Genomic DNA, 27,408 nt, shown 5'->3' on the forward strand with positions numbered 1-27,408 from the left:
TTTATATAAATTCTATGGTAACATCCTGTTTGACTGATTGGCTTTGCAATACGAGCAGCAGAAGATCCAAAAACAAAAGTAAATGTAATTCAAAGAAAATGTATTAACTTGTGGAACACCAATCATTAAAAGTCATATCAGGTGCAGGGTTAGCATTTGTCTTCCCAAACTGAAACATCAAAGAATGAGACTTTTAGTTTTTATGTCGAAAAATGCTGCAAGATTCACAAAATGAATTTTTTGAAAGGAGATTTTCTATAGGAGGAACACATACACATCTCCAAATGTAACTCTCAATTAAAAAAAAAAAAGCTTTAGGACACAATATAAACAACAACAAGAAAATGCAGCGTCAGAAAAAGCAAAAGCAAGTCCTGTGACAGTGTGTGGTTGCACCAGAAGAGTCTTATTAAAATAACATCAATGAAGATATTTTAGATATGTTTAATTGTTTAATCCTCTTCCGCAGTTGTAACAAATGATACAGTTTCTATGAAAGCATCAACATACTGAAATTATGATTTGAGACTCATTATTTCTTTCTTTCTTTTCTTAACCAAATATCTTCTGCCACCAACTTTTCTCCTGACCATTGCAGAGGTTTGACTGACAGCAGGAGAAGGTGAAGTCAGGAAGCGGGTATCTGGCTGCCAGAGTCCTGAAGTCACAGTCAGCGTCCCTCAGACATGAAGAGTAAGTGCTCTCTGAGGGGGGGAGAAAGTGGGAGAGATAGCATTACTATTGTATCTATTATTATCTAAACAGTCAAAGTCAATCACATGAACAGGACAGTCAACTCAGGCAGTGTGGAAAAAAAAAACGACTTATTCTGAAGCGCTAAAGATGCTCGAGCACAAATCTGAATTGCTTTTACATGAAACAAATTGTTTCTACTTGGTGATCGACTTGATCTATAACAGGTGTGCAGATCATTTGTCAAAGGTTCTGTGTAATTTGTTGTGTTTTCCTTATCAATGCATTACCGCCACTGGTGAGTTTGAGGCAGCTGTCTTCCCCTTGGTTACACTCCTGTGTGACTTCACAGCTGCTAGAGGATCCACCAGGGCAGTAGTAACACTGCAGAGAGACGCCTGCAGAAACACAGAGCTCGCTTTATTAAGGGTATCAGTTCTGTCTATCTAAAGGATTAGTTTCCTTTATTCACTTTGTTCAGAGAGTTTATTGTTACAGTACTATTGTCATGTCTGTATATGCAGCGACAGACAGTAGCAGGTTAGCTTAAGCCTGGCTCACACTGCAGGATAATCAGGCCGATTTGAGCCCCGATTCTTCCTTCCCGACAATCTCAGGGTCGCTCCCGACTGAAGGCTGCTCGGACCCGATTATCTGATCAGATTATCTTGTAGTGTGAGCGGTACAAAGATCCAATCTTCACGTCCCCGATCTGCCCGGCGATCGTCGGGGACGCCCCGATTTATTTCAAACAAGTTTGATATTTAGAATTTAAAATCTTAATGTTCAAGTCATTAAAAGGGTCAGGCAGAAGTTGTGTGTGATCACAATATAATCACAAGAACCAAGGGAGGACTGTAGTCATGGCGACCAGCAGCAGGACACAACAAGGTGTTTTTTTTCTGGGATACCAATCTGCGTCCATAGGTTTAGTCTAACATTATCAGTGTCAGGAAGAGATCCCAAAGTGTTTTATATTAATTTAGTTTTGACCTAAAGCCAGTGACGTTATGAAATCACAGGCTTCAATTGAATATCTGTTACTTTGTAAGTACGGTGGACGAAGCCAAAGAAAGCTAATCGAAATGATTTGATAAGAGAGTTCAAAGACTGATGTTGTCATAGTTTGATTTTCAGGAAAGAAAAAAACGATTGGCACAATAAAATGTACGCACAATGCGTACAAGATCACAGCTACGACTGACGACGACAGGTTATTTTCAGGGGTAATGTACGGTGAAGAACAAACTCGCTGCAATGCCAACAAAGATTTCATCAACAGAATCAGGCTGCAAATAAAAAAGCACATAAACAATTGTAAAGCAAATATAACATATATAACACAAATATAATGATTTTTATATTAGTTGGGTTTGTTTGGACATTTGGCATTCCATATAATGTACAAGAAAGAAAATACTTTTTGTTGTATTCCTGATAAAAATTGTTGCTTCATAACAAGTAGGCCTATGTTTTAATCATTTTCAGTTCATGTAAAAGCTCCAACAGTCGCCCACATGTCCTGAAACATCTCCATTGATATTATGACTGAATATTTATCATTGACTGTGTAGAGTTTATACTGGAAGCGTTTGACACTGCTGAACATGCAAACTACCAAAACATCCCCTCAGGCTGATGTGATTCCTCTTTGTGAAACACATCGTCTCTCTGATTTAACTCCACTTGGCTTCTCCTATCAGGAGAATGGAGCAAAAAATAAAAAATGATGAGTGAGCAGATCTATGACTCCTTCAATCCCCTTTTTTCTTACCTAATCCAAACATGGCCAAGCTGACAGCCAGGAGAAACGTCACAGAGCTCCTCATTGTGACAGAAATAATGTGTCAAATCTGCAAATCAAACAAATGAAGGACGGACGTTTACTTTGTTCAAGTAAAAAATAAAAGCAATGACATATCTGCAAATGTCTCAGTGGACATGTTATCCTTTTTTTGATTTGGGAAATTTGAAAATGAAGCTCTAACAAAGAAAATACAAACATAAACATGACTTTTAAGGCAGACAAATCATGTTATTATAATAACACACATTTTGAGAACATATTAATATGATGGATTATTTATTTGAGTTGTCTATAAAAATAAAAGTTAACTCAAATCTTATGCTGTAGAGCCCTAACCCCAACTCTTACCTGTGAGTGTGAAGAGAATGACAAGCAGCTGAAGGAAAAAGGCGTTTTGTTACAGCAGTCAAACTATCAGAAAGCAAACAAGTCTTGTTCAGGTTCAAAGTCTGTATGTGTAGTTGATTCAGAATCAATAGTCTGAGCTAGTTCTCTATTAGGAAATACTTTTTTTGATTTTTTTTCATTGTTTTTTTCCTCAACGAAAATAAAAATGTTACATGTGTTTAATAGGATGTAATCAGATTTTATTGGATTCCTAATTATCACGTTGACAGCAGTGAGGAAGCATATGAGGAATTAGGAGCAGGTAGGTGATTTCATGTTACATAATTACGGTAATTACAACCGGTGGAAAAACAGAAATCTGGTCACAGCTGTTTAATCCCAGATTTGGTAATAATGGGAGGAAACAAGGAGGAGCAGAGGGAAGGAGGGAGGGAAAGCAAAGGAAAGCAAAGGAAAGCAAAGGAAAGGAAAGGAAGGGAAAGGAAAGGAAAGGAGATGTTACTGCAGATAAGATAAAATAAAACTTTATTATTTCCCACATTAGGGGAAATTTGGTTGTTACAACAGCTCAAAAAAATAGGAGTAGAATCCTCAAAAATAGCAAAAAAGTTAAAAACTAATGTTTGTACATTGATTAAAGATAAGAAACAAGATACAATAGTAATACAATTATACTAGGAATATATGAACACCTTCACTTGTGACAGAAAACAGTTAGGGAGTTATGGAGAAGAAGTTGGTGTATTTTTGTTAATATAATAAACTGTTAAAATGTTATGTTGTAATATTACAACCTGTGGCAAGGTTTCTCCTGTGAACACTAGTGTTCTTGAAAACTGGTGTCTCTGAGAAGGATTTCAAGAATGCAGCCTGTTTAAGTTAAACGAGTTGGAAGTATCCTCATGAATTATTTCTCCCAGGATAAGATTTTTAAAGCAGAGGTTTAAACGTCATCATGTGAGAACAACATGACTTTGCTTTGCCATTGTAGCTATTAGTCTAATGACCGTCCGTCCAGCCGCTCATTACTTCTCGTCTGAAGCCGGGCTAAAGGCTGGTGTAATGAGGCACAGAGAGGTTTCACTTTTTTCTGGTGCTGGCTCTGAATTTAACTGGGATTTCCTTTGTGCCCTCTCTTATATTAGTGCTTACACCTCAGCCCATCCCCAGTGATCTACACATTTAGATAAAAGGAAAATGTTGGCCCCCTTTCATCTCTTTGGTGAGACGTGGTTTCAGCTTTCCTTTCTTCAGAGGTAGCAGTTTAAACATTTCAGAATTCCTCTGCCAACATCATAATGTGAAATCTCCAAGCCATCCTGAACAGTTCTTTACAGTTTTACATTAATAATTAATTTGACTGTCAGTATAATAAAGTGGACACAAACACCATGACCTCGACCACTTGCGTAAAGGTCGTCACCATGTTGTGTCTTTTAGGTGCATGAGGTGACATAATTTAGACAAAAGGGTGAAACAGGAAAAGGACGAGGAGTAACAAAACGATAAGTTGACAGCTAATACTAACGTTAGCTATCTGTGGTGTTATTTTGGAAGCTCTTTTTTTTTTTTTAAATGAACACCATGCTGTACCAGGCTTTAGAGAGACCAAACACTCATGACTAAAGTTTCTACAGAGGATATAAATCTGGCAACCAAAATGGATTGTTCATACAGAGTCCACCTTTTGTTAGCCTAGCTTAGCATAGGGCTGACAAGAAACAGGGGCCTTAAAACAGCAAGCTCTATCATAAAAGGGGGGGAATATTTCATCCAGAATAACAGGAGTGTAAAAACTATATTGTACTTCCTGTTGAACTAATTACATTATTTATTACTATCTTTTTCCCTTTTCCTTCAATATTCATTGTTCACTTTTTCTTTATTTTTTCCCAACCGCCTTTGCTTTGCTTCTTTTTCTGCTGCTTTTTTTTTAACTCCTTTCATTGAAAGTCTTTTGTTTAATTTTTTCCATCAATCTGCCACCATTCCTCTATGTCTTTCTCTCATTTCCCAGTCCACTGAGTTAAATATGGAAAAACCAAACCAATCAGGCCATGACATGGTTATTATTTCTAAGTACTGATTTTAATTCTCTCTCTCTCTCTCTCTCTCTCTCTCTCTCTCTCTCCCTCTATCTCTCTCTCCCCATTATTACCATTTATCCTCCTTTTTCCTTCCTCCACCTCTTTTTTATTCTCTGTCCGTCAATCAGTAATCTTTCCATCTGCGAGATTTAAGGCTTGAATTAATAAACCATTAACATTTGACAAATATGCATGTGTGGGTGTTTATGTATGTGTGTATGTGTCTACCAAAGCAGTCTCAGAAAAAGCTTACAATTCTTAGAAAATAATTCAAAACACACACACACACACACACACACACACACTCAAAAGTACACATGTTAGAGCATTTTCTTCTGAGCTCTTTTCAAACAGGCAGCAAGTATTTCAAATGATGAAATCTTCAGCAGGATGGGGGACTGCAATGCCTCATCCCTGGTAAGACATGAAATGATCTGTGATGCCTTCCTTCAGCCTGCAGATGAACATACATTACCTTAGTGTGTCTGACTCTAAAAAGTAAGGACAAACACTCATATGGTCAGATCCCACAGGGCTGCAGTTTTTCCACTCGGCTGGCCATTTTCAGGACACTGGAAATTAAATGGTGTATGTAATCAATGAGTGCTAAGGGACCATGTGTGTTTGTGTATGAAGGGGGGAGGGGTGGCTCTATAAATGCATATGCGTATGGAGGAATCGCCATAGGTATAATTATCTGCAATGACCTGAGTGTCCATGCATGTAGGGCATACCAGCTCTCTAACTCTTATTCTCTCTCTCTGAATCTCACTCTTTTAATTCTCTCTCTCCTCCCTCCATCTTCATACAGAAACACTTCAATAGCTCTCTAATCCTTTCACTGTCCCTCTTCTCTATTTCTCTACTACTTCTTCTTCTACTATTTGAGGTAAGTTCACGTCGTCGTCTTCCTCAATCAGACCTCCATCTCTGGTCTTCAACACGGAAATTGTAATGTGAAAATTAAAACCAGACTGAAATCTGACACTTGTGTCAACCGTGTTGCATTTCAGAATTACTCTAAACTACTAAAAGTCACCTTGGTCTGCTCAAAGATGCAATGTGAGGACATGCAGAATAGCTCAGAGTTTTTGTTTTTCCAGTTTAGTTAGATGTTTACACTTCAGGTTAGAGAAACACAATCTAAGCTTTGACCTTAAATACTGTAGACAATCTCTTGAATAGTGCATCTTTGTTAATTTAAGGAACAGCTCTTTCAGGTAAATATACTTTAACTTGAGGAAAGTAGTATTTATTATCATTTTCATCTGGAGTGTGGGCAAACAACACTCAACCACAAAGGTAAAAAGTGAAGATTCAAGATTCAAAAAACTTTAATGTCCATCACATAGTGACAGAAAATGACCTTTTGTTGAGGCTCAGTAACATGGAAACATAAAAACATTCACGCTAAGACTCACATTACAGTAATTTATAAAATAGAATGACATCTTTTTGAGGAAATGTACTTCTCATTTATTTAATAAAATATCTACGTTTGAATATTCCTGTGGAACACTGTCCAGATAACGTTATTTTACTTTACTATTTTAATCTGGCTCGTTGCAATTTGTTGATTTGAAAAACAAACAAACAAATAATCTTAGTTTAGATTTAGAGGCTGAAACATCGTGCCCTTCAAACTGATATGGAACGTTTTAAGGACGATGCCATTAACGGGAAGGCTGAGCCACACATGGCTGCATTACAGGAATTGTAGGATCTAGTGTTTTTGGAGTTTATTTTACAGTCTGTTTTGAGTCCACCTTTTTAGTCCTCATTTGGACTAGTTTTACAAACACCAGTTCTTAAATAAAATAAAGAGCGAGAGAGATGCCACCCTCTTGTGTGTGTACAGATATTACGTTTTCATGATAGGTTTGTGTCCACGCTGTGATTCTATTCCACCTTGTACTCGGGAACGTTTCTAGAACAAAATGACTCAGGGTGCAGCTTCAGTGACCAGCAAAATAAAATAAAAACAGTGTAGGTGTAAAGGGTCCCTCATGTGGTCCACAGTGAACAGACAGGTCACATATACGTCATGACCATCAGATCATGGATGTAACAAACACAATCTACTGTAAGTCAATGTTGTCATTTGAAAGCTTTGGTTACTTATAAAAGTCCTTTTTGTTTTGCATCTATTGACTTGAGGGGTGCAGAAACTTAAAATGAGGGTGCAATGCCACCTTTTTCACCCTAGAACCAGGCCTGCTTTTATTACTAAATAAATCTTAATGACTAGAATGCCCTCAATGATTTATGACTTCTGAAAAGATAAGACTGAGGTGGATGAGGAAGTCTGACACTCGTCTTTCTTTACCCCTTTTTCCAACCTTTTTTTTCTCTCCAGAGAAGGGATGTGCAGCTCTGTTGGATATCGCCATGAAGGCTTATCAGTGTGTGTGTGTGTGTGTGTGTGTGTGTGTGTGTGTGTGTGTGTGTGTGTGTGTGTGTGTGTGTGTGTGTGTGTGTGTGTGTGTGTGTGTATTTGTGTGCTGCTACGGGTCTGCATATGTGTGTGTGTTGTGGATTACCAATGTTTGGTGTTTATTTCCAGAGCTCACGAATGCTCTGTTTGACTTTTTCACATCAGGGGGTCCTGCTTCAATCACATGCCCTCTATGTGTGTGTGTGTGTGTGTGTGTGTGTGTGTGTGTGTGTGTGTGTAGTCTGTGCTTGTCCACTTGCAACATGTGTGTCTTTTGTTGTTTTGTGTTTCAGCAGGTTTTAACGTTTATTAAAGTGTGTTTAATGTGTATTTATGTGCTTGTGTATTTATGCATAATGTTCATTTTAGTGTCTTTGCATGTGGGTGTGTGTATGTCTTGGTGTGTGTGCCGTCCAGGGAACATATAACTGGATTAGCCGTCATGCTTTTATTTCTGTAATGGAAACATCAGCCTTAGAAAGAAAGTAGGGCTGAGGCCAGGCGGCGAGTGTGCACGAGACCATGGGGGGAAGATGGGAGGACAGAGAGAGAGAGAGAGAGACAAAGACAAAGAAGGGAAGAGAGGGAGAAATAGAGTGACAAATCTGTAGAGGAGGGGGGAAGAAAAGAAAGACTAAGAGAGTGTAGTGTCCTCTGAGAGGAAAGTGTTTCTCCAGGAAGCCCTTCAGAGTCACTTCATCTTCATTACTACAGAGCAGTAATAAAAGAAGTCCTCAAATTACATTTTAGTAAAATATTAGAAACATTACAGTGTTGAAGTAAGTCCTGGATTCAAACAGCAAAATGAAACAAGTTTAAATATATAGCTAAGGTTAAAAAAAAAGAACACTGATTTTGCAGAATGGTCCATTTCAATATAATGAATATTTAATTACTGGATGAAAATGATTGATGCATATATGACCTTATGGATGCAGCTAGCAGAAAGATAGCTCGTAAACTTCACTAAAGGATGAATAATGCTACTCTTATCTCAACCTATGAGCTGGGAAAAACCAGAGTGATGACACATAGGCTTATGAGTTTTTTCTTCATAACTGGATCAGTATTTGGTATTTCCCATGTTGTGTTGTTTTCACTTCTATTTATGTTAATGTGCTTGTTGGTGTACGTTTCTTACAATATGGATGAAAAAGGTTTTATCGTATAGTTCGAAGGATCATTGTGATTTATAGCTTTTGATTATGATTCATGCTTTTTATTAGTTATTATTGGCATATTCCATTCATAAAAATATGAATACAAGAGGAATAAGGAGCAGATGGTGTTTATCAAAACACAGTATGATAAAAACAAATGTCAAAAAACGGTTACCTGATGTTTCTGCAAAGGGAAATAAGATGATGATGAGAGTGTGCGTATGTGTGTGTGTGTGTGTGTGTGTGTGTATGAATAATAGGGTAATACTGAGTGGGACTTGATGAATGTGTGTGTTGAGAACATCTACAGGTTTGCATGACAGAAAACGTAACAGAGAGTGACATGACTCTGGGGGGTGTAAAAACAGGTCAGGACAGTGTGTGTTTTGTCTCAAAGATTATAGTGCGGGGGTCATCATGTCTTGTGTGTGTGTGTGATTGTATGCAGGGGCAGATGTCCACAGTCCCATGCAATAAGCGTGCTTCTGTGTGTGTGTGTGTGTGTCTGTGTGTGTGTGTGTGTGTGTGTGTGTGTGTGTGTGTGTTGCTGTCTGTTCATGTGTGTGAAGTGATGTGCAGCCAATCAACTCAATATCTTTCCCATCAGTGATTTCTGAGGCCGACAGCAACTGACTGTTGACACAATTTCAGTTTAAGTCTCAAACTTAAAGCAACACAGGAACAAGTGACGATCTGTGAATCCCACAACACCAGATAACCAAACACAAACACAAACACAAACACAAACACAAACACAAACACAAACAATAAACACTGTCATAGATGTATGCACGAGGAATGGCATTGTAGGTCATTTACTTGTTGCCATATGAAGACTTTGACAATCCCAAAGCTTTGGGAATCACAATTAGATGAGTAACATCAACACTGCTGCAGGTGGTCTGACAGAATTTTTAGAAGAAAAAAAATCAAGAACAAACTGCGTAATTTTTTTTACAAGCTGATTGACATTAATTAATAGAAAGAGTTTCAGGGCGCCAGTGGCCTAGTGGTTAGAGGCTGTAGTCGTCAGCATGGGCAGCCCAGGTCAAATCCGACCTGTGGCTCCTTTCCCGCATGTCATTCCTAAATCTCTCTCTCCTTGATTTCCGACTCTATCAACTGCATTAAACTCTACATTAAAGGTGTAAAAAGCCCAAAGATAACCCTTAAAAGAAAGATTTTCAGTTTCATTTCTAGCACGCCGCCTTCACTATTTCCAATGACATTCAAGGCATATATTATATTTTATCACACTGAAAAATAGAACACTGAGAATTTAGGGGAATAATATTGAGTGGAAAGAAACGAGACACATGACAAATACACCTCCTCATTTTCTCAAATTGAAGTGAAATTTCATTTGATTTATTTCCATCAAACTCTCAAATCAAACAAATATTATATTAATAGAATGGAGGAATAATGAAGTTGGCCACATTGTCATTGTTATTCAATGCACTTCAGCAATACTAAACGTATTTACTTCAGAGCATAGAGTTACCCTCTGTTATCAACATCAATAAAACAAAAATACATAAATAAATAAACGTTTCAATCCGTTAATGTGTATTTTTCATGATTTAGTGGATGCGCTCTCTGGAGGACTGCTGCTCTGGTGCAGTCATTCTGTTGATTCTAAGAGCAGCAGCGCCATCTGCTGTTATTTTACATAACTTACATGCACTTCCTTTGTATAAATTGTGCACCTTCACTTTTTACAATACATTGTCTGCACAAAAACACAAATACACATACACACGGGGGTTTTACATCTCAAAGTCTCAGTCAATGTAGTATTGTTTGATGCATGTTGGATTGTTTCAGCAACTCAACTCTAATGCCTAAATGTATAAATGGTATAAATACTTCCATCTTTAGGCTAACTGTGAACTATGATGCTAATTTCAGCTAGCAAAAACTCAGACTTTAAAAATGTTTGTGTTACTTTCTGTTTATCTTTTTACTCAGCAACTACTAAATGGTCCAAAGACATAATTTCCAACAGTCTTAACAATTATCAAAAAGGTATAAAAAATAGAGACAAGGCTGGTTAAAATAAATGAAAATAAGCAAAAATGACAAATTATGTGTTTAAATCATAGTGCATAGTGTCTGTATAGTGTCTTGAACACTTTATTTTGAGGTTGAAATGTTTAGTCTGTATCTAGGCCTACTTCTTTTTATTATTTAGTTACTTGCATGTCTTTTTGTTGCATCTTAAGTTGTGTTTTCTCATTGTATGTCTATTGGAAGCTCAAATACTGAACCCAGGTTATAGTTTTTTTTTTTTAAATGGTAGAAAATATGACAAATCAGTTTTTTTGAAACACATGAGCAACAACTGGAAAGATAATGTACTGAGACTAACCAGAGGGACATAGGGCAAATGTGTCCCATTAAAACAACAAATTTGATAAGTACTTACTATCTACATGTGGTCTATGGTTAAGTGCTAACATGACCTTTTGGAGTCATTATAGGAAAGGTGTAAACATATTTAAAGAGTGGATTTCCAGTAGATGCTACACTTTAGCAGCAGCCGCTCAGACTCATTTCAATAACTCCAATATATCATCTTCACTAATGTGCTGGCAGGGCTAATGGTTGAAGAGGGAGTAGTTCAAGTGAATGAAACATGTTGGAGCCTCTGAGCAAAACATAAACAAGCTGAAGGAAGCACCATCCATTATGAACACAGAGCTCAAGAATACCTGAGGGAGTTTGACTTCACTGTCTTTTTAGAAATGCATTACTCACCGATAGACAATATTTAGTTAGGGTATATTTTATGTCTGCTGAATTATGCTAATGCTTCAAATGTCTCATATTTTACATTTACCTTTGCAAAAACTAAATCTGATATGCCAGTCTCTGTCTTCATCAGACAGCTAATTTTAGTTATTTGGTTGAAATCTATAATTAATACCTGTCCTATGTATCATAAAAACATCTGGTTCTTGAGCATGTATTTTTTCTATGAAAGGCAGGGTCTTCTTGTGACCGTGCCCGTGGGGCCCGTGGGTTAGGGTTAGGGTGCCCCACGGGGCACGCTCACACTGGCCCTAACCCTAACCCATCCGCGCGGACTCCGTCGCATGTCTATTTTTTTACATTTTATTTATTGCTGTGTCTGATTAAAATGGCTTAAAATAAGCTGTAGCTGTAATGCTCTCTCTCTCTCTCTCTCTCTCTCTCGTCCGCCTGTTTGTAAACTGAGCACGCTTCATAATAACATAAAGCGTGCATGTGTTGTATTAAGACGTTATGTCCAAGAGGTAATCGTGCTTAAGCACGGTTAGTCCTGTGTAGTGTGACCGCGGCCAGCGTGGAAATGGCGCTGCGGGGGGGGGGGAGGGGGGGGGGGGTCGTGCTTGAGTACAGCACGGTACAGATGACCAGTGTGACCGCGCTGATGCGGTCATCAGCTTTTGTCCTTAATAAGCTGACAGCTTATCAAATTGGCCTATGTTTTAAACCAAGAAATATGGTCCTATCACTAAACTGAATTAAATGTGATTTCATCAAATTCCTGTTCAACTTAAGAACCTTCAGCACTTTGACTATAACAGCATTTTATAGTTCTCATCCTGAATCATATCAAGGACATTTCTCTTATGTGAAACCTACTGGATATGTGCAACATTAAAAAGATCAAATATGTTACAATTAAATAAAAAGTCAAAGTGCATGGATAGAAAGCTAGTTGTAGTCTTCTTGTGGGCTATTGCAAAAAATCTGCACACACAAAAGATGTTGTTCTCCTCTGCCCACAGGAAGGAGCGTAGAGCAAACCTCCTCTACCCTGTACAGGTGACACAAAGGTACAGGCGATAAGCCAATCACGATGCAGAGTCCAGGTCCAGTGAATGTGCAGTGATTTTAAACAGAGAGCAGCCGTGAGTGGAGCTCCAAACAGCTCAATGTGGCTGTAGAAATACACCGAGACTCAATCTGCTCATCTTACCACATATTTGATTTATTTCCTTTTGAAATTAATCCATCAAACGTAATTTTTTGAAAAGTTTCAATATGTTTTTCTCCGCGCTGCTGATTCTTGCCGGTCTGGGTTCGTTCGGTTCCGTTTCTGGTTCTCCCGCCGTGGAGGAAGCGTACGGTGCCGTGGTGAGCGTGGTGTCTCCGGGGCAGCAGTCTCTGACGGGGGACTCGCTCCGCAGCCTCTTTAATACACTGGAGAAACGTGTGCAGTGCGGTGGAGTGTCGTGTGAAAAGGTAAGTTTTATTACATTAACTCCGCAGCCAGCTAAAGAGAGCCGGGCGGCTGAAGCTCTGCACAGAGAGGTCGATGTCCAAAGTTATGATCCGGACTCGTACTGATGAACTCGATATGTACATTTAGAATGTGTTAGCTTGTTGCCTACATCATTCATATTTAGGAAATAAAATAAGAACAAAGGAATAATCTTAATTTCAATTTTTGGATTTATTTTCAGTATGCATTTTTAAGATAAAGAAACTAATACAAGGCCATACTAATAAAGTATGTTTTTTTCCTGTGTGCGATTTTGCACTTGAATTACCACTTGAATTAACATAGATATGACAGTATAGCATATATGACCTGAGCAGGGTGTAGTTAAGTCATGACTTTAAGCACAGTAATGAAACACAAACTAAGAAGTGATCGCCTGAGTTTTGCACATTAAACATTAGATTCTCCCCCTTCAAATTAATTTGTTTGATTATTTTGTGTTCTTCAGTCAATGTATAGATATACATATGTTCCAAATACAACCATGTAGCTTTCAGTCCCTTTATCAGGTAAAATATTACATTTACAAAGCTTAATGAGACAGTGAACAACGTGCTTACTTTTTAATACAGTTAACACAAAAATGTAGTTCACAAAAGTGTCAAGTGTATGAAATAACAAAATAACTCCTCTTAATATTACCAGTCTTGTTCAACAATCTGCTGATCATATTATTTTAGTTATTTTATTATCTGCAGCGTTTACACATATAACTCTTTTATGAGTGTGAATGAGGGTGAAGTCCCTGAACTTGACACATTGGCATGTCGGCTGTAATCTGCATGACATTACAGAGTTTATTTGATAAGTATCCGCTGTGTACCACTCTTCCTAGTAGGATACATCTACGCTGTGTAACTCTGAGTTCTGCCAGAGAATGTCTTTAAATCATAGGCGTAATTTATGGGGTTGCAACCCACCCAATAATCCAAACCAGCCACCACAACCCACCCAATATGATATCATAATTATTGATAATGAATGTTAAGTTTTATAAACACGACAGTGTGGTAGACTTTTTCAATTTAGCAGTAAAAAAATAGTGACCTTTATCTGCGCCCCCTCCCGCTCTGAGATTTGGTTTTGCCCACCTCAGACCTGTGCGTCCCTCCCTCGTCTCTCTTTATGTATGTCTATGTATGAAGCCAGCACGACAGACAAAGAAAGCCCAACCAACAATTTTAAGTTGTTGGTTGGGCAAAATAATAAAAATATCCTCCCAACACGAGGTACGCTACTGCTAGGGCTCCAGTGCCACCACTCACGAGTCAAATAATGTTAACTGAACAAAAGTTAGTCCTACTTTCTGCTGTGCTGTGACTTAGCCAGTTAGCCAGATTCAGCTAACAGGCGACTTTGTCATCATTGAGCCCAGGAGAGCTCTGTGCGGTCACTTGATCAGCCAAAGATCGTTCCGTGAAATAATGATAAGGATATCATGTCGATGTTGCTTTTTGGACTTTTTGTATTTAAATTGTGCCTTGTAAGAGCATACCATTCCTACCTGCTCATCTGAAACCTCAGAAAATGACAACGTTTTGCTGCAATGTAAAGTTCAGTATACAATCCTGTTTGATTGTAAGGTGTGTTGTGTTGGAAAGTTGTCTTATATGTTGCTTTGAATTTATGTCTAAAACTTGCGGGGCATGTCCTCAGACCTGCTTCACAGGCAGACATCTCAACCCCCCCAATGTTCAACTCAAAGTTACGCCCTTGCTTTAAATGAAGAGAGAAGAAAAAGAAATGCTTTGTTGAGGGTAACAGATTGGATGACACCACAGTGTGTGAGTAATAAACCATTATAACCAATACATTGTAACAGGTGTTATTGCAGGTAAAGCAAACTACCATGAGGTTCAATAAAATCATAAAGCTGATCCGACACCCAGGTGAGATAATGTCAGCTAGATTTCAAAGAGTTCCCTTTAGGAAAACCCTGCCATCCTACACCTGCTCGAATAAACAGTTTTATTTCATATGTAGCCCTGTTGTTAAAGATACATTTTCAGATTTTTTCTGGGTCTAGATAGATCATTGTCATCAGTTCATGGCGTTTCTATACAAAATATACTGTGCCCTACTTTCCCTCCAACCTTGTTCATATTATAGTTCATAAAAAAAACAATAAAGGCAGCTGATCTGAAACATGGTCTGCTTTATTGTCCAAGTTTGTGCACATGTGTACTATAAAGTGACCCTGGTTTATGTTTTGTTTCTGATGGAGGTTTTTAGCTAACTCGTATTGCCCTTTTTGATTGCTCTATGATGACTTATGACAGATTCTGATGAATGGTTCTTTTTGTGATTCCTGTATTTATGTTCATTGTTGTTAAAAGGATACTTCACCCATTTGCATTAAAGCTTTGTATCATTAGAAACCTGGTAGTATTTTTGAATGGCCAGAAATTCACATTTTCTCTTTGACACATATAGAAACGTATACACAACGACATAATCCTATACATAGCAACGCCAAACATTGTTTATTCTTTTCTTATTCATCCTTAATCTGAAACAGAGTTAATCTGTTTATTCTGTCTTCTGACTCCCTCACTACACATCACAGCTACTTAACGTAGCTCCAGTTTAAACTGACTGGATATAAATAGATATGTTAATAATACCCATCTTCATAGAGACTGCAACACTTTTTCACTTATACTTTACATTAAGAACTAGTCTTTTTCTGTGTTTCAGTTGAGTGTGAAGTTCACAGTCTGGCTTTATTCTCAGTGTAACTTTTTCTCCGGGTCAGAGAACTATTTCTACTGTTCCACACTGGGCATTTCACATAATAACATGCCCTCTTGGCATAAATACTCAAAGGTTTGTCATCCTTGACATTCTGCCACTCTTGGCATACTCAGGCCTATCTCTTAATAAGTTTACACTTATAATAAGCTTATTTCTGATACTTTCATTCCTAGGTTAATTTACTGAAACACAGCGTCCTCTCCTCCCTCCTGACTCTGGGGTCAAGCTGCCCCAGCAAGTGTGTGAGTGGACCTCAGATTCACAGCCAATTGCTCTGTTAACATTTTTACAGAAACATGTAGGTTCTTTTTGGAGAATTGTTAGACACCTATTACTTCATCCCAGGCATGGAATCAGACTGCACACATACATTTTGGTAAGATAAAGCTCCTAGCTTTTGTTGTGGCCACTGTGCAGTGTCACTCCAGCCCTGGATGCCGCAGGTGTCTGGTCACTCTTCCTAGTGTGCTCGCAGCGCCATTATGTAGAAGAGTAAATGCTCTTGAACAATCAGACAGAGACTATGGCTTGTGAATTGAGGATCTGTTTATTCCTCTTGGAGCAGTTCCTTTATAACATCCCAATCATCCCGTCATGGGCAATCATCACACTGAGCAATTACAACATTTGTGCCTGTTGCTTACCAGATGTGTACTTCTGTTATGATTCAACCTTTCAAACTACAACAATCTCTCCCTCATTTTCCCCTGAGATGGGAAATCTTTGTATTTCTGAGTCTGAAAAGGAGCTTCCAGTGACGCAAAATAACAATTTTAGTCACTGGAAGCTGTTGTGGTTAGCGGGGTGAAACTACAACACTGTTTTTATTACTATATTTCTCCTGCTATACTGTATATTTTGGAGAAATTGTATCGATCGAATTTCCCTCTGGGATTAATAAAGTATTTCTGATTCTGAAATTGAGGACCTTAGTGGGAGTGGCCTGCGGTGCTGTGCATTCTGGGATTTGGTGTCTTTCATCCACGAGCCAAAAAGACACTTTCTGCCTTTTCAAGGCCAAGAAGGCACCAACTTAAAAAATGTATTTCACATTTCTACTACATACATGACCCCAATGTCAATACAGATTCATGTTTCAACGGGTCAAGTATCCCTTTAAGTGTTTTATGTCTGAAACCCTGTAACTGTGCTGCTGCCTGTCTTGGCCAGGACGCTCTTGTAAAATAGATTTTTAATCTCAATGAGACTTTTTCCTGGTTAAATAAAATTTTAAAAATTAAAAATTAAAAAACATTATAAAATGTGTGTATACAAAATCATTGTTGGAAAACATGAAATGGATGATACATGAAGATAGTGGCTACATATATATGCATGTTTGCACAATAGTCCATATATTGCTGAGGCCGATACCAATATTAATTTTATACATGTATATGATATATATATATATATATATATATATATAATCAACTTAATTATATCGGCATATATTGGAGATAAATTAGCTGATACTGATAGTCACATGATGTGCTTATATCGGCCGGCTAATTAAACATTAATATGTTTACCATGTAAATAGGAATGAATATATTTTAAGTTGCTGTGTTTTTTTTCTATAAATACATGTATACAACTTTTAGTTAAACAAGTTGAACAACACAGACATGGTTTTATTTAGACATTTTTAAACTTATGTTGTGAGTTGTTGTTTTTTCTTAAAGAAGTGATTCACTCTTAATGTCATCACAGAATAAATAACTTTATTTTGTACTTATATAAATCAGTCTGTTTGTTTTTCTCCCTGTGTGAATGCTTCGTCTGTGTTTGTAGTGTGATTTAGCGGATGCTGTTCACCAGCTGCTCAGCAATCACTCGGGACTAAACGTTACCGTCGGTGTATCTGAGTTCCCTGCTGTCGCCGCAGGAAGCCTCCTGTACCTGTCGTCTCCCAGCCAGGTGTGTGCCGCGGCAAAGCAGGGGGCATGGGGAGAGGAGACCCAGCATTTCCTGCATAAGATCACACATGAAGATCCCCACCACGAACAGGAGCATGAAGAAAAGGAGACACACCATGAAGATGAAAACGAACACGAGCACATAGACACTCATGGATTAAAACTTCTGATTGAAGAGCTTCACGACCACTATGAGCCCTCAGACAGTGAGGTAAGCACAGCCATTATCATCTCTTTAATTATTAGGGGTGCTCTCCCTCACTCTCCGATGTTGATCATTTACCCATTATGTTTATGCAACTTGCAAATTTAAAAAAAGAAAGACACAATTCTCACAGGAGTTTTTTTGCTATGAGTAGAATTATCCTGCCAGGGTGTGTTTCCCTGTGTATATGGCAAGGTTTTATCACTCAACTTATCTTATCACATACTGATGATGCCAGCAGAAGAAATACTAGGCTTTGCCCTGTACTTAAACACATCACCATCTGCCACTGTGATGAAGAGTGCCCCCTTTAAAAGTCTGAAACTGCAGTTATATCAGACCCAGGATGTAAAGCTAGAAATCATCAAAAGAGTTAAAAATTAACTCAAACATGCCATTGTTGTATAACGATATACTTTTTATTAACAGCTATATGTTATCTGCAGAATATAACAATGTTGTATCCAGTTTCTGGAACATTTATCTTCTTATTTTTCTTTTTAAGATTTAGTTTTGGGCTTTTTGTGCCTTTTATTGGAGAGACAGGAAAGTGGATAGAGTTGGAAATTTGGGACAGAGAGAGAGTAGGGAATGACATGCAGGAAATAAAGCCACAGGGTTGGATTTGAACCTGGGCCACCCGCTTGGAGGACCACAGCCTCCGCACATTGTTTGATAAAACCTCTAAACCAATTGCCTGATTTAAAAAGTCTGAAATCCCCCAAAGAAATAGCTTCTAATATGAAATGGCTGAAATAAATATTTCTAGCTCTAATTTTAAAAAGAGTAAATAAAAGTCATAACTTTTTTTCTTTTGTTCACTCCTCTCCCTCATCTCCTTGGTAACCAGAGCTGTGTGACAGCCGATCAAATCATGATGGAGGTCAACGCATCTTCACCAGATACGGAACAGGAAGTCGGTGCAGTTTTGGGCCGTGTCCTGTACCACGCCTTGCTGGGTCGATGCTTCATCAGCCGCTCCCTGCCTGAAGAGAGCTTCTTCCTCGACTACATCCTGGACCATGTGGGGTCACAGAATTTCACAGTCTGGGGTAAAATGACCTTAAGAAACGCAAAGAGCACACAGACACATGCAGAAATGGACTAAAACAATTCAAATGAAATGACATAAAAGAGCACATTTATTTTAAATATGTGTGTTTTATATATTTATTTTTTTGATAAACACAACTTAGGTTTATTTTTTTTAACTTCCAGTTAATTTGATTAGTAGTAACTCATGTTTTTGTTCTGTAGATCTGGAAGCTCTCATGAAGAGTCTGAAAATCGGATCTAAGGAAACAGATGAACATGGACACGAGGACCATGATCAAGAACACGATCAAGAACACGAGCAGGAACACGCTCATGATCATGGTGGTTTGAGACGGAGGAAAAGGAGCAGCCATGAGATTCACGAGGGGCATGAAGCAAACGTCACCTCGGATCAGGTACATACACAAACACACAAAAAAGTCCACAGTCGCCATTTCCGACCTGTGCTGTGCAATCCAGCTGATTCTACTAGTGGACTTCTGCATTTAAGTCTCTAAATTTAGATTTTCACTTTCAGCTGTGTCTCACTGCCAAAGAGCTTGTCCTGATCTACGGCCTGGCGGACAACAGCTCCACCTCCTCTGGCCTGGGTCGGTCCGGCTTGGCTCGGCTCAGCCCTGCCCTCGTCCAGCAGATCCTGAGCGGAGCCTGCGCGGACACCCATGAACCGCTGACACCAGACGGACTCACCAAGACAGAGAGTGAGTAAGAGTTTGAGGCCCTAACAGATAAAAGGACGGCAGTCTTTCCTTTTCCTGTTCCCTTTCAAGTGCCCCAAGATTGTAATATACAGATCTTCAAACTGTGTTTTTAGGCAAGGCAAGTTTATTTATGTCGCACATTTCAACAACAAAGCAAAGTGCTTCACACAAGACATCAAAAGCATCATGACAGAGAAAAGAAAAGAAACATTAAAATAGAACATTAAAGAAATCACTGAAATGATTGGGACACTCCATATCTGAAAATATGTTCAAATAAAAATAATTCAAATGAAATTAAGTGAAGTAAAAAGAGTTAAAAGTTACAGTGCAAGGTTAAAGTTTAAAATCTTATTAAAGCTGTTTAATGAAAGTCAGCTGTAAACAGGTGAGTCTTTAACCTCGATTTAAAAGAGCTGAGAGTTTCAACAGACCTGCAGTTTGTTCTGGGAATTTGTTCCAGATATACGGAGCACAGAAACTGAAAGCTGCTTCTCCATGTTAACATGATAAAGACCTGCAAAAGATGAATGAACAAGACAATGACATTTCACACAAACGTGCATATTTTGTCTCCAAAAGAGACAAGAGTTTTTAGTCTTCAGATTCCACATGTTGATAACTGAGGTTGACCCACCTTATCTGCTCTCTCTCTCTATCTCTCTCTATCTCTCTTGTAGGATACATCTATGCAACCATTGCCAATCTGTTGATAACACTGACGTCCATGTGTGGCATCTTCTTGCTGCTCTGTACTTCCTGCACCTCTGTGTTCCAGTTGTGTATCCAGTTCTGCATCAGCCTGGCTGTAGGTTCACTCACTGGAGATGCTTTTCTGCACCTTCTACCCATGGTAAGTATGTTTTAATTTCAAAGCCAAGTTAAGAATAATGAGTGTTATCAAAAATCTTACATTCATGTTATAGACATCATTATGCAGCTGTGTGAATACTGAAAGTCAGATATCACTTTAATTAAAGCTCTGGACTGTGGAAAATTCCATCATTGAAGTGCAGCATCTACTTACTGTACATCGACTTATTCTCCCACTCTGTGTATTCAGTTTCTAGGTTTGCATGTTCACTCAGATGAGGGTGATTCACACGACGGCCACCAGGAAGAAACTCCAGACTACATTTATAAGATCCTGGTGCTCTTGTCTGGAATCTACTACTTCTACCTGATGGAAACCATCTTCTCTCTGGTCGCATATAAAAACAAAAATCATCACCACCATCAACATCACCATGGGGTAAGAGAACATTCATATCAAACAGGCTAAAAAGAATAGGAATAAAGAAACGCTAAATGCTTACTTGTTATTGTGTTTATTTCTTACACTTTTAAGTCAAGTTTACAGCTCAGTTTGTTTAGTCTTTTAAATCAATCAATCTTTATTTGTACAGCGCTTATTCTTAATAAATGTTATCTCAAGACTCTTTAGAAAAAAGCAGGTGAAAGACCTTACTCATTGTTGTATTGCAAAGTCTTTAAAGTATTTCTTTTGAAGCGAGGTAACCTGTCCATAAATTATAAAAAAATTGACAAAAAAATGTTTTTTAATAAACGTGCTTTCCTTTGTATCTTGGTGCTCTTTTCCAAATGCTGCAGCAGCTCTAATGATATATTTATATTTTTGCAAAAAAATGCATACATTTTTTCACTTGTGCTGGAAATGTCTGTTAACAATGCAAAAAGAAAGGATCATGAGTCAGTCAGTGTCTTTGTTTAGTTTTGTTCTTCTTGCAAGTAGAAGGAACAAAGCTTCAGAGTGTCAATACAGTCTGAAGGAAAGCTCCAAGTAATCACAATATGCTTTGGTTTATATACACATGTTTCACAGAAAAACCTTCATGCCTATATATATAGTCCAGCCCTGTTCACCCATGACTGCTCACCCATTCACTCCTCCAACACTATAGTAAAGTTCGCTGATGACACCACTGTAGTTGGACTCATTACAGACAACCAGGAAGCACACTACAGGGACGAGGTCAAACATCTAGTTGAGTGGTGTTCAGAAACTATTCTGGTTCTCAACACCATGAAAACAAAAGAGATAATTGCGGACTTTAGAAGAACAAAGAAGACCACAACCCCCCCACTGCACATAAACGGTGAGAAGATGGACATTGTGGAAAACATCAAATTCCTAGGTGTCCACATAACCAAGGAACTAACATGGTCTCTCAACACGTCCCACCTGGTAAAGAAGGCTCAACAGACGCTTTTCTTTTTAAGAAAACTTCGGAAAGCCGGACTATCCTCCCAACTGCTGGTCAACTTCTACAGAAGCACAATAGAAAGCATCCTCTATCAATGTGTCACCGTGTGGTACGGCAGCTGCACAGCAGAAAACCGCAAGGACTTGACTCAGATTGTAAGAACAGCGCAGAGGATCACAGGAGCTGTGCTTCCGGACCTTGATGCTGTGTATGCTGGCCGCCTACAAAGGAGAGCAACTAACATCAGCAAAGACACAACACACCCAGGAAACAGACTGTTTGTCCCCCTACCTTCTGGAAAGAGGTATCGCACCATTAGAACCAGGACTAATAGACTGAGGAACAGTTTCTTCCCCCAAGCTGTAGCGTCCATCAATTTCATTGTATTGCATACAATGACAATAAAGTGTCTTATCTCTTATAAGGATTGCCGATACAGGCGCAGTCAAATATCAAGTACATTTTGTCATACATTTTAACACGTCGCACAACCGTAACGTCAAGGAAACTTCAAGTCTGAGTATCTTTGATATTTAGTTATTTGTGAGAAACCTTCATCCTCGGGTGAAGACAAAACAAGAATATTATACATATTCAATTATTGTTGCATTTCAAGTAAAATGTGTCCTCGACAGTAAACAGAATTTTTTCCATTACACACTATGAAACACAGCTACGTATATTTAATTATCTTTTATTGGACTAATATAATGTCCTGTTAATCATTCCTTAGAATCTGTACAGGTATTTAACAAGAACCTCCCATTTCTTTTGCAAATTCTTAAAACATTTTCTTTCTTTCTGTAGGAAGAATCTGAGCCTCACCACTGTGACCACGGGAGGGTTTTAGAGATGTACCAACAGGAAAGAAATAAGAAAGAACACACAGCATCGAAAACAGATCTGGTGAGAAACTAACACACAAGAACACTTGGATGTTTAAGAAGAAATATTAAATAAAACACAAAGCAGGAAAATGAATTCTGAATTTAAGTTTTGAAAAACTAATCAATGGTGCATCTCCCTTGTGTAAGAAAACTCTGGTTACATGGGCGTATTATTAATATATTTTTATAATTAATTTTTTTAATATTTAATATTTAACATTTTTAAATTCTATTTTATATATGGTAATATCTTCTTATACTGTATTATTTAAGTTGTTGCTAGTTCTGCTTTATTTCCTTGTTAATTGTTTAGCACTAATACATCAAGTCAAATTCCTTGTATGTGTAAATGTACTTGGCAATAAACCCCGATTCTGATTCTGCTTAAATCTTGAAGTTTGTAGCAGGATTTGGTTTTATAACTACTCGTGTACATTTCAGGTAGGCAATGAAGAAAATGAAAAATCACACTCGGAGCACAAAGAGCGCACCAGAGGTGAGTGAAGTCATTTCCATTACAAAAACATAATGCCATCACCATCATGTCATCACCACCAGCACTCCACCACTAACTACACCTCCGTCTGCCTCTGCAGAGCAGCGTCTGCTGCCTTTTATGATTACCATTGGTGACGGGATCCACAACTTTGCAGACGGCTTAGCAATGGGTGCAGCTTTCTCCCTGTCGTGGAGGTCTGGTTTGGCCACATCACTGGCTGTACTCTGCCATGAGCTGCCACACGAGCTGGGTAAAAAAAACACACAAAGACTGGCAGAGTCTCTGTCATACATTTGCGTCAAATATTTCTAACCATCAGTCGTTCGCTTTTTGTTTTTTCTCCAGGGGATTTTGCAATTTTGCTCCACAGTGGTGTGTCAGTCCGTAATGCATTACTCTTGAATGTAGGCAGCTCTTTGACCTCTTTTGTTGGCCTGTACATCGCTCTGTCTGTAGCCACTGACCTCGCTACCCAACAGTGGATAGCTGCCATCACTGCAGGGCTCTTTCTGTATGTGGGGCTCGCCGATATGGTGAGTCATCAGAAGGATAAACAAACTGAAGCCAGCAAAAAAAAATATGATCCAAATGTAAACTTAATTCTTTAACATGCATTATTCCTTTTTGCTTCTAGCTCCCCACCATGGTCCACATCAGTAACAAGAGACCCTGGCTGATGTTTCTGCTGCAGAATCTGGGCCTCCTGATTGGGTGGGGTATTCTGCTGCTGCTGTCACTCTATGAGGAGAAAATCAGCTTTTAAAGCACCGACAGTCCGGACAGTTGACAGGGTTTCTACAAGCAAAAGGAAAAACCCTGGAACAGAGGGCAAGACGACACTCCCTCTGAAGGGTCAACGACCCGGGTCGTCTGATGTGCAACTTATTCAGAAGTCTTGAAGTGTGTTTGAAATCTACTCAGCCAACCAAAAGCCTTGACCGCATTAGACGTTTTATGTGTCTGTGTTTCAAATGTTGTTCACTGATACTTGATGCAGGAAAAAAAATGAAAAGTGCCTTCCTTGTGATCCTTCAAAAATATTTATTCTATCATTTATTTGTATTTTTTTTTTTTTTGTGCTTTTTTAGCACCTATACGTGTATTACAACATGAGAACCTGACGACTCTGTGTTTGAAATGCACTTGACAGAAGTGTCTTCTAAATGTTCTATCTTACCTGATACAGGTTGGGCCAATTTAAACCACTCATTTAATACAAAGCCTGTTGAAGCAACGCTGAGCAATTTTCTCGATTAAAAAACAAGATGGCCGCTTCTGATGTGGAATGTTCCAAATCCCAAATCTCCGTAGTTGTAAGCCTTTTGTACCAAAGCTCTTTTTTTAAGTGTAAATGTTTGCCCCTAAAATGTATCATTGTTTTATCATTTATTGGAAAAAAAAATCCTAGCCTGGCCTCCTACTGCTAAATCTCACATTTCTGATTGGTCCTTGCATCCAGGGGGATTTTGGTCTAATGCCATAGATTATACCCCTTGGGAATATAAAAATAAACTTGGGTATACTAATATCCATTTGCATAATGCTCCATCTTTATAAGACTTTAAGTTTTCAGTAAAAAAAAAAATGTACAGCTTGATTTTTTTGTGCTTTTTGTTGGAAGTGTCAACAAGAAATATACAATCTTGTAGTTTTTATTGAACTACAAATCCCACTACTCCCATTATGAAAAAGGTAAATGTATAAAATGTTTATATACAGAGTGTGATATACAGTATGTTTTGTATTCTTCCTGATTTGAAAAATTAAAACTCATTTAAAAGCTATGATGTACATGTTTCTGTTTGAAATGTTTCACCTGAATAGCAGGAGGATCACGACTTCAGACTCTCAGAGCTGATTAGGGGGTCATGCTAATCTCGACGTAACTGCATTTTACCATAAATGTAAAATTTACAACACAAACTTTATTTGAAGTAGAGGAAATTCAGCTGTTTTAATATGGTGCTTTGGTTATTATTCATCAGCATATTTAAGAGTGAGGGTTAATTCCTAACATTTCTAAAGGGGCCTTGACATTTGTGATTTGTTTCAAAGCCCTCGACCTTTTTGAGAAGAGTTTTCAAACATTTCTGGATTCTTGAGCACACAGCTTTAAGTCAAAGTCTGGTTTTTGTTAATAGATCTTTCAGGTTCTTCCACCTTCTCTGTATAGCTTTCACTGTATTGTTTGCACAGATTGTGTTTAGGGGGGCAGTAGCTCAGTCTGTAGGGACCTTGGTTGGGAACCGGAGGGCCGCAGGGTCAAGGTCAAGGTCAAGGTTTCTTTATTCGTCTCCCTAGGGAGAAATTTGTCTCGGATACTGAGAAATTGCTGCATGGATAATACATCAAAACAATATAAAAACAGTAATTACAATTGTGCAAAAACATTAGCTTATCCCTGCTACAGTTTATCCAAGCGTCTGTATCCATACACATACACATACACACACACACACACACACACACTCACTCCTACAATCACATGCACACTGTGCACATGTACACATGCCACTCCAAACGCTTACTCTGTGAGTCATGACTGTCTACAATGGGTGTAACACCCGAGTCCCACTGTCTGTGATGTTTTCAGAGTTTTCAGAGTCCTATCTTCAGTTTGTTTACATCGCCTGGATGGCCGGCTGACTCCTCCCCTCGTGTATAAAAGTTGTTTAATTGAGGGACTAGAGAAAAGAAGAATAACATACTGTACTCACTGCTTAACTGTGTTTCTAGATCACGCTCATTTCAGGTAAATTTACATGCAGTGTGAAGATACGAGCATAATAAAGATCGCTAGCATTAGCATGCTAACACAACAATGCAGTGCAAGTTGTTTTGGTTTCATGCTGGTGCTCAAAGGCGACATCTGCTTGATCAAAAAACAATCGTATATAAAGCCTTTAATCAGGCTGAGGGTCTGAGTTTTATATTTTACTGTTAGAACACCAAACCAGCTGGTGATGCCATTACTGGGGTCAAGTCCAGGTGTATGGAAGTTGGTCTGGTAGCTGGATAGGTGCCAGATGACTTTACGAGTACGGCCGAGGTGCCCTTGAGCAAGGCATCAAACCCCAAACAGGTCTGACGCGCTCCCTGTGTAGCAGCCCCACTCTGACATCTCTCCATAGATGCACGCTCACAGGTCCTGTTTGTGCATGTGTGTAATATGTCTCAATAACCTCATTAAAAATGTAGTGTTAACATTTAGACAGATCCCACCTGTTGAATGAATATATTTTGAGAAGGAAGCCAGATGTGCAGTCTAGACACTTCACTCTCTCTCTTTATCTGCCTCGTCTAATCTCCTCATCTCGCAGGTTATCTGAACATTTTCATTAGTGACAGAGTCCGCTGACAACTCATCACCCAGAGGAGAGACGTAATATGTGCATACACAGTTTACAGTACATGTCACCACAAGTGTGACCAGCGTCTAACTTCCAAAAGGACCCGTTTAATGACAACATCCAGGGCACATGCTAATCCTTAAAGCCCCGTGCTGTAAAAACAGATTGCACACCAGCTCTGTGGAGCTCTGCTGACAGAGACAAGTCGATTATTCCTGGAGTCAGCTTTTAAAACAAAAGCAACTTGTGATGTTGAATGTTCTACAGTGTGTGTTTATGAGCCCTTATAACTCCTCACTCTCTCAATAAAACATGTTATAGTGAGCCTTAAAGTGGACCTTTGAGCTTTTCATACATTACAGTGTATTCTACCTTTTAACAGACGCTGAAGAAGAAGTCAGCTGAAAGAGAACAATGGTACGATAGACAAAGGAAAGACAGAGATGTTGAACTCTGGATAGCTGGATGTGCTGCTTTACAACCTTGCAGATAAGTTTAACAGGCGGTTGTATAATGCAGGGACAGAAGAAGGCAGCCGCACAGGACTGAAAGAAGGATCCCTCACTCCTATGGAACGGGTTCCACTAAAACTGCAATGTGAGAATTATAAATGATCATTATAAGGTGATAAAGAGCGTGTTTATGACCTTATAACAACAGCTGAGGGGTGTAGTTAGGAGAGCAGCTGCCTCATCAGGCAGAGCATTTCAGTGACTGTGTATTATTAAGAAGGGATGATGATGTATAATGATATGTATGCTTTTTGTGTCCTTGGCTCTCTAGTTGTGTGTGTGTGTGTGTGTGTGTGTCCTAGGGTGGGGTAGGGGTTTATGTCCATGGATTGGGTTGTGGGTTTTCACTCTTCTTTGTATTGTGATGTCATAAAAATGTCAATAAAAATAATTTAAAAAAAAAAGAATGGACGATGAGTATGTTCTTGAATTTGAGATCAAGTTCACAAGTCGTGGGTTTAAACATCCTAGGTATGCTTTCATAACTATGTCCTGCAT

The 27,408-nt window shown here is 38.6% G+C and overlaps 2 protein-coding genes across 2 annotated transcripts; one reads left to right on the top strand and one right to left on the bottom strand.

The window, feature by feature from the left end:
* Positions 1 to 428: 428 nt before the first annotated feature.
* LOC110000637 (CD59 glycoprotein-like) lies at positions 429 to 2,908 on the bottom strand. Its single transcript, XM_020655964.3, has 4 exons — positions 2,849 to 2,908; positions 2,468 to 2,546; positions 984 to 1,091; positions 429 to 704 (listed from the first exon to the last, which is right to left on the bottom strand). Exons 2-4 carry the CDS (start codon positions 2,520 to 2,522, stop codon positions 553 to 555), a joined length of 315 nt encoding a protein of 104 aa, XP_020511620.1. The 5' UTR covers positions 2,523 to 2,546; positions 2,849 to 2,908; the 3' UTR covers positions 429 to 552.
* Positions 2,909 to 12,411: 9,503 nt separating this feature from the next.
* On the top strand, positions 12,412 to 24,832 carry slc39a4 (solute carrier family 39 member 4). Its single transcript, XM_020655974.3, has 12 exons — positions 12,412 to 12,762; positions 17,351 to 17,686; positions 18,531 to 18,732; positions 18,938 to 19,131; positions 19,254 to 19,437; positions 20,118 to 20,290; positions 20,501 to 20,689; positions 22,470 to 22,568; positions 22,991 to 23,045; positions 23,146 to 23,298; positions 23,394 to 23,581; positions 23,683 to 24,832. The coding sequence occupies exons 1-12, from the start codon at positions 12,562 to 12,564 to the stop codon at positions 23,809 to 23,811; spliced, it is 2,103 nt and encodes a 700-aa protein (XP_020511630.2). The 5' UTR covers positions 12,412 to 12,561; the 3' UTR covers positions 23,812 to 24,832.
* Positions 24,833 to 27,408: the final 2,576 nt, after the last annotated feature.

Source organism: Labrus bergylta, chromosome 19, assembly GCF_963930695.1.
Source record: "Labrus bergylta chromosome 19, fLabBer1.1, whole genome shotgun sequence".
Taxonomy (NCBI): Eukaryota; Metazoa; Chordata; class Actinopteri; order Labriformes; family Labridae; genus Labrus; species Labrus bergylta.